Source organism: Octopus bimaculoides, chromosome 6 (assembly GCF_001194135.2).
Source record: "Octopus bimaculoides isolate UCB-OBI-ISO-001 chromosome 6, ASM119413v2, whole genome shotgun sequence".
Lineage (NCBI taxonomy): Eukaryota > Metazoa > Mollusca > Cephalopoda > Octopoda > Octopodidae > Octopus > Octopus bimaculoides.
Genome location: NC_068986.1, coordinates 60595883 through 60604929, shown reverse-complemented (window position 1 = coordinate 60604929; position 9047 = coordinate 60595883). Strand labels below are relative to the sequence as shown.

At 31.2% G+C, this 9047-nt stretch overlaps 1 protein-coding gene across 5 annotated transcripts in view; it reads left to right on the top strand.

Moving 5' to 3' along the window:
• LOC106881399 (isoamyl acetate-hydrolyzing esterase 1 homolog) overlaps positions 1 to 9047 on the top strand; it is a 202339-nt gene that overhangs the window by 98471 nt on the left and 94821 nt on the right. For all 5 annotated transcript variants that reach the window (XR_008264422.1, XM_052968750.1, XM_052968747.1 and 2 more), the window contains exon 4: positions 7449 to 7536. Coding sequence is in view for 4 of the 5 variants with exons in the window: in XM_052968750.1 (XP_052824710.1) it covers positions 7449 to 7536 (88 nt within the window). In the remaining variant the exon portion in view is untranslated. The remainder of the gene's footprint in view (positions 1 to 7448; positions 7537 to 9047) is intronic.

Genomic DNA, 9047 nt, shown 5'->3' with positions numbered 1-9047 from the left:
ATTTATATTATTAATTTTATAAAAATCATAGTGTCATTAAAATATTAATTCCTTAAACTCACAAAAAATATTAACGTACCAATAAATACACAATTAATAAATATAAATTATAACTACTACAATTAGTAAAGTAGGAATAGTATACACACACACACACCTATATATATATATATATATATATATATATATATATATATATATATATATATATATATACATACATACATGCTTGCACTTACAGACTTATACACACACTCACACACACACATATATATATACATATGCATATATATATACACACACACATACACACACACATAGATGTATAGACACAGTTAGCTAAACTTATATAAATAATGTAATTTATGTCTACATTTAATTTTTCGTTCATCAAAAGAATTAATTAAAGTATTATAATTATTTAATAATATCTCCTTAAATTCATTAGTACACAACTTACAAAAATTATTACCTATACAATAAGATTTCGCCTTACAAACTATCTCCCAATGTAAAATGTACTTAATATTTTTAGATTTTAGTTCCCAAATATATTTAGTAAGGCCAGTAGAATTAATCAAATTTCTATTCTTAAAGGAGTGCATATGTTGAGCCACCCATAATTTAATTTTATTAGAAGTCAATCCTATGTAAATCTTATTTAAATTATAAGCATTATGTTTATTCCTGTCCATTAAAGTCACTATACATTTATACACGACATCCCTCAAATTACATATATTAATAAATTTACATTTCGTCTTATCTCTACATGTACAATTAATTATATCCTAGTCCCCATTATTATTATTATTCGAATAAGTATTTAATTTATTTTTGTAATACTTATTTAACTTAAATCTATTAAAAGAAGAGATATTATTACCAACATTATTAGTAGTAGAATAACCTACACCCAAATTATTAGTAGAAAAGATATTATAATATTTTTTATTATCTCTAAGGAATATATCAATTACTTTTAAAATTTCTTTAATAATGTTGGTTTTAACTTGGACGCCATATGGGATGCTTAACCAAAGTTTGTTCTTATAGGTATTATTATATTTATTATCTATATTATTAAATTTATTATTATCATTAAAAGAATTAAATTTAAATCTATTATTGTCTCCATTACAATTATGTTTATGTAATTTATTATCATAATACCTATTATTCTTACTATAATTACCTAAATAGACCTTATCATAATTATAAAGGTTATGTTTATTAAATAGATCATTAATATTATAATCATTACTAATAAAATTATAATTATACTTCTGATTATTAAAAAATTGAATATCGGTAGGCGCAGGAGTGGCTGTGTGGTAAGTAGCTTGCTTACCAACCACATGGTTCCGGGTTCAGTCCCACTGCGTGGCACCTTGGGCAGGTGTCTTCTGCTATAGCCTCGGCTGACCAAAGCCTTGTGAGTGGATTTGGTAGACGGAAACTGAAAGAAGCCCATCTGTTTGGCAAAAGAGACCGATATAATAAGTACTAGGCTTACAAAGAATATGTTGTAGGGTCGATTTGCCCGACTAAAGGCGGTGCTCCAGCATGGCCGCAGTCAAATGACTGAAACAAATAAAAGAGTAAAAAGAGTATCATTAGTATATCCCACCTCACAAAGGGCTTTATTGTAATAAGGTTCATGTTTTTCGAAGATCTCTTAATTGAATGAAAGTAATGATATTCTCTTACCTATAGTAAATGTTAATGATTTCTTAATTGAGGGTGGGTGATTACTTTTCACATGAATGTATTTAATATTTTCATTAATCTTATGGTAAGGTTGGGTATTACCTGTAGATAAGTTAAAATTAGCATTTAAATAATTTATATTATAGTTCTCATTATATATAGTAATCTTTAATCCATTTCTTTTTTTAAAAAAACTATATATTCTCTTCTTATATAATTTTAGTGTTCTATTGGTGCTATTCTTAGTTAGTAATAAAAGGTCATCCCTATATAAACCGCCCTCCAATTTTAAGTTTTCAAGTTGAAGTTCTAATAATAAATATATACCTACTAAATCAGTTACCTGTGCTGAATCGGGTGCCCCCGTTGGTATATCAAAATAGTCCCTAGTATCTTTCCTAATCCACAACTTATATTTAATCAACGATTTCCTAGCCATTTTAACTACATTGACTTCATCATAAGTCATACCTACCTTCTTCATTGCATAAATTAGGGCCTTATTAAGTACAATCTCATTAATAGAAGAATAATAATTATCAATATCTATTTGAATAAATTTATATCTATTTTTATCTTTAATATTATTAAACTATTTTAAAGTATCTATAGTACTATTCCATAATTTAAGGTAATTAATATCATTTAATCTAAAATGATCTTACTTAATTTACCTAGATTTGACTTACAAGGACAAATAAGCCTAACTTTAGGGTCAGAATAAAAATTATCCTTATGGTCTTTCAAAGTAATTCTAGGGTGCATAGGTACATAAGGTTCAGTCTTATTATCTAATTCATATTTCATCATTATTAATTTAGAGGCCTTATTTATAGAATATAAAGTATTTTCCGGAACAATTTGATATTTTTCTATTAATTTCTTTCTCTAATAGGTTATCATATAATTTGACATCTAGTTTATACATGTTCCTAGTTTTATCTGATTGTACTATAATTCCATTTCTCATTTGTTTTATTTTAATAGCTAGATTTCTTAAATAATCATTATGTCTATTTGGGTATTTATGAAATTTAATATTTTTCACTACCTTCCAAATATTATCCTCTAAAATCTGTAAATCCCAATTATACGGGGGTTCTTTTCTTGATTAAAATTTAGAATTAATGTAATTTGAATTATCTACATCATTATTATTAGTGATATTATAATTATAATTAAAGTAGACTTTCCATTTAATTCTAATAATAAAATCCTTAATATTATTAATAAGTTTAAAAAAATATTCATTTCTAGATGGAATGGGGATATCCTTCAAAGATGAATTCCAAAACAGCGGCTCTATTCTACCTGTAAATTCCATAACTAACGAAAATTGGAAGTTACATACAAACAATAAACGTTAATTATAAATTGGAAAAATTATAATAATAATATTAGGGATTGTTTCACTAATCCAGTAAAAACAATACAAAATATGTAGCCCTTAAAACAGTTTTTGTGCATTTATTGAGAATACTGAACTGTCTCAAACAGGATCCTGTTTTTAGGAATTCCCAATAAATTATGAATACCCAAATTGTGAAGTTAGTTATGTAATACCATGAAATTAATTACCCTATAGTAAGAATTCAAAGGAAGTAACCCCCAAAAGGGCTTTAATACGTTTCCCTAGTATATAGAACTTAGGAGGAAATACTAATAAGGTATGTATACTAAAATCATGAAGCATGTTATGTAATAACAGGCTAATCAGATATGAGATAATAACAATTCAAAGTAAATAACTCTGAAAAAGCATTTGTGCGTTTGAAGAGAATATTACCCTCAGTAGCACTAGTGTTGGTATATTTGTGAATAAGTCACTTACCGAAATAAGTGGTTCTATTGTTTAAGAAAATACTATTTACTTTTTTAAGTGTTGTACTGGATAAATTGCAAAAATAACTCAAATAGTTCAATTAGTAAGAAAGAAGCATACTCAATTTGATTTATATGAAATGATTTACGAATATGAACAGGTTATTTCCCTTCGCTATATATAAGGATCCTTTTCAGGAGCAAATGGGTTGCATGTTTAAAAATAATATATTAGTTATATGTAGTAGATATGAGAATCCCTTCCAGAGGCCCTATTATCGATTTTTTTCAACAATCTAAGTATGTCACTAGTTTTCCAGGCATGAGTTCTACTCGTGTGTCAAGTTTCATCAAAATCGATAAAAAGAATGTAGGAGGAGTTAGATAACAATGCCACAAACAAACACACCCACAGATTTCCACACATGTAGTATATATATATATATATATATATATATATATATGCACACACATATATACACACATATTTAAATATATACATATGTATATACACATGCATATATATATATACATACATATATATATATATATATATATATACATACATACATACATATGTACATACATACATACATACATACGTACATACATACATACATAGAAAAGAAAAAAACTAGAGCAATAATTAACTAATCTGCCCTAATAAATCTTATCTTTGTAAATTAAATTAATCAGTATCTATATAAGGCAGGATGTGTGTGTGTACATGAATGTACTTTATGCACATCCACAAATTAGCACACATATTGCTCCAATTTTAGGAGGAGATTCGTCATGACCCTATCTGCATTTCCGTCAACTTTTTCTCTCAGAAGCACCCGCGTATAGCTGTAAAAATCGATAAACTTTTACCAATTTTGAAGTTTGTTGACATAGCGAAGTCAAATCTGTGCGTACGCGCGTGAAGGAGAGAGAGAGAGAGAGAGAAAGAAAGAAAGAAAGAAATAGTGTGTTTGTGACAAGGGGTGTAACAGAGTGTTTGCTAGCGTCTAACAAAAATAAAGGAAACAAAAAGTGGGAAAGGGAGACACAAAGCGGCTAAGGAAAAAAAATTTCTCTAACTAAGACAGAGTTTGTTTGCCAGCATCTAAGTAAAGAAAAAAGAACGAAAAAGTGGAAGAGGGACAATAGAAAGACACTATATCCTATAATGAGATCATATATACTTTCTCACACAACAATTAAAATATATTTATTTTAAATCATTTATTTATTTTAAATCGTTCATCTTTCTTCCCCCCCCCCTCTCACTCTCACACACACGCACATATACTACTTTGGGAGCGAAAGAGTTTTGTTTATATTTCACAACAACTATGAAACAAAAAGGTATGTAACAATTTGTCAGTCACCGCCCCAACCCGTTTTTCGGACCACAAAAAGGGTTTGGTAATTTTTCACATTAACACCCGCACAATTTCCACTAGGGTGTTACGGTTAGGGTTTTAGGGTTAGGATTAAGGTTAGTGTTAGGGTTTGGATTAGGGTTGGTGTTAGGGTTACGGTTTAGGGTCAGGGTTAGGGTTAGGGTTTAGGGTTAGGGTTAGAGTTAACCTAGAAAGGACAGGCCCATTATTTTTTGGTTAAGGCTGTTGGTAAGTCTTCCTAAGTTACTCCAATCCAGATCCCCGATGCAAACCTTCAGATCAACCTTCTATGCAGATCTCTAATGCAACTTAAAAAAAAACAGTCAGTGAGTGGAAATAACCAATAAACTGATTCCTTATGGGATTTTCCAATCAAATTGCCAGCAAACCATTTTCAGCCAAACCAATTTCAACGGATTTCACTTAAATCTGATATCGATGTTACTTATTTTGGTTTGAAATAAAGCACTTGATCACTTAATAATCCTAGCTTAATCCTGGGCAGCACCGGGCTATACTGCTAGTATTAGATAAATATATCCCTATGATAAAAAATAAAATAACCCTAGAATTATTATCAAATACCTGTGAAGCCCTTGAGTGGTTCTCCAGGATACAGAATAAAAATAAATATAAGTTCCTACAGATAGACATAGAGGATTACTACTCATCAATTAACCCTACGATCCTAAATAGCGCTCTTATTTCCGCCAAAAAACAAACCAAACTGACCATGAATGAGATTAAGGTAAGTTAGAAGAGAGGAAATTCATAATAAATTTCGATAACAAACTATGGATAAGAAAGGATACCCCTAATAACTTCGACATCACTATGAGAGCCCCTGATTCAGCACAGGTAACTGACTTGGTAGGCATTTACTTATCACATTCACATGAAGAATTCCCAGAGATCAGAGGAGGCCTCTACAGATACGACACATTATTTATCCTGAAAACATCTCAAATAGGAGACTAGAACTACTAAAGAAAAAACTATATAAGTTTTTTAAATGTTTTGGCTTAACCATCACAATAGAAAAAGAGCACAATTCTATTAACTACTTAGATGCCAACTGCAATCTAACCATGGGACTACACAAACCGTACATAAAACCAAATACAAACCTAAAATCTATAAAGGCATTTAGCAACCACCCTAACTTTGTAAAAAGTGGACTTCTACAAGGCATCAGCAAAAGAATCTCATATCTCTCATCCAACGAAGATATCTTTAATAAGTATAAAGAATTCTACAGCGCATTAGAAAAAGCAGGTTATAAGCTAAAAATTAAGTACCTTTACTCGGAACCCTATAAAAATAACCCAGATAAAAGAAATGTTCAAAATTATAATAATAGGAATTATATCCAAAATGACTATAATAATCACAAAAACAATAAGAACAACAATAATAGGAATAATAGTAGTAATAACAAACATAGTAGGAAGAATGATAAGATTCAGAAAAAGATTAATAACAGCATTAAAAATGATAACGATATAAATACTAATAATGGGAATAATAACAGTACTAAGAATAATAATAATAAAAATAACACACCTCAAAGAAACAATAGAGCCCCTGTTAGAAACGATACTAGCAAGGTAAATAAAATAAATGAATCGTACAGGAACAACCCCAATAAAGCTGATAGTAATAGTAATAAAAATAACAATAGAAAGAATAATAATAATTATAACCATAACTTTACGATCTACAATAATACTGAGGGCAGTTTCTACACCAAAAACAATAATAGTAAAAATAACAAACAGAATAAAGATAACATCTGGCTAATAAACGTGATGCAGCTTAAAACCAATATGGTCAATTTATAATGAAACTTATACATAAGTACTTCAATATGAATACCAAATACTCAGAAAATTTTAGCAATAAAATTGGAGTAGGCCATAGCTAACTAGCAGCCTAGCTACTATTATAGCCTCTATCAACAATAAAAAGCTAGACGCCTTCTATGAAACTAGGTAAAATAGCAATATAAAGCACAACAACCAATAAACGAGATGAGAAAAATAAAACATGTTTGCATAAAGATAAATTCTTATTCTGAAAATATTAATTTTTAGGCATGAAAACGCTTATTTTACCACAGAAATAATTAAATCTAAACAAATATAAATACCTATCAGCTGCAGAAACCCGTAATATACTGAGGAGCCCGCGATATGAATTTACATATATTAGCCAGAAAAATCCATGATGTATTGTGTGCATGATAGTTGAACTGCAATATGGCAAGGGGTTACTGTATGTATGTATATATATATATATATATATATATATATGTGTGTGTATAGAGAGACAGAGAGGTATGTGTATGTACATATGCACACATACATACATACCAAAAGATATTTACAAAATAGCATAGTGTTAAAAGTATACAATAACAAAATTATGAATTAAATTTTATATATCATTTAACTACCAAAGGGATTTCTTAATCATTCTCTGATGTGTTTTTCTCTATATATTTTAAACTATATATATATATTTAAACAGGAAAGTGGATTATCTGCTGAGCAAGTGATTCTAATCAGCCCTCCTGCTGTAGATGAAGAGTCCTGGGCAAAGTGTTGTGAACGAAAAGGTAACATTGTTTTTCTAACTTCCATTTCATTATGATAATATTGCAGAAAATCTTCACTGCATAGTTATTTTTTTCAACTGCATGGGAAAAACTATCTGGCCACATGGGACACATTGCACTATTAATTATATGAAAGTTGAATGTGTGTGTTTTGTCACATTCGTCTGAGTATATTATTTATGTGTTAATTCAACCTACTTCATTTGGTGTTTCTTATTAAGATGTTGACGTGAACTTATTCATCATCATTGTCATCATCATCATATAACATCCATTCTGGCATGGGTTAGACAGTTTTACTGGAACTGAAGAGCTGCATCAAGCTCCAGTGTGATTTGGCAAGGTTTCTATGGCTGGATGTCCTTCCTAATGCCAACCACTCTAGGAGTGTAATGGGTGCTTTTATGCGCCACTGGTAATGACTGTGACTACTATTCATGGATGCCATTTGCATGGCACCAGCAATGACCGTGATTATGATGCACAAGTGCCATTTACATGACTACAGTTCACAGGTGCCATTTACATGGCACTGGAAATGGTCAGAACTACAATGTCATGGGTACCATTTACATGACACCAGCACAGCTACAACTACTGGCCTGATGAGACTTCTCGTGCACTGCATATCGCCAAATGTCTCGGTCACTTGTCATTGCCTCTGTGAGGCCCAACATTCGAAGATCATGCTTCACCACCTCATCCCATGTCTTCCTGGGTCTACCTCTCCCATAGGTTCCTCCACAGTTAGAGTTTGACACTTCTTTACATAGTTGTCCTTGTCCATATACATCACATGACCATACCAGCATAGTCATCTCTTTTACACACTATATCTGATGCCTCATGCCCAACTTTTCTCTCAAGATGCTAACACTGTCGTACATGCACACTGGTATTGCACGTCCAGCAAAGCATACTAAGCTTCCTTTCTGTCAAGCCTACAGTCCATGTTTCACTGCATGTAGCATAGCTGTTTGTACACAGGCATCATATAATCTCCCTTTCATTCTGAGGGAGAGGTCCTTTGTTACCAAAGAGGTAGGAGCTCTCTGAACTTTGCCCAGCCTATTCTTATTCTAGCAGCTATGTTTTCAGAGCATCTACCTCCACTACTGACTTGGTCACCTAGATAATAGAAGCTATCAACTACATCTAACTTACCCACATGGCATTGGATGGAGCCTATTTTCTGTATTTGAATTTTTTATTGTACTTGTGCACCTGCCACCCACAAAAGCTATTTTCCCTGTTAACTTTTCTCTGGTATTGCTGCACCTCTTATGTGTCTGCAGCTTACACTGTGTACATCTTCTGTAGTGTAGAAGTGGCTGTGTGGTAAGTAGCTTACTTACCAACCACATGGTTCCGGGTTCAGTCCCACTGCGTGGCACCTTGGGCAAATGTCTTCTACTATAGCCTCAGGTCGACCAAAGCCTTGTGAGTGGATTTGATAGACGGAAACTGAAAGAAGCCCATCACATATATATATATATATATATATATATATA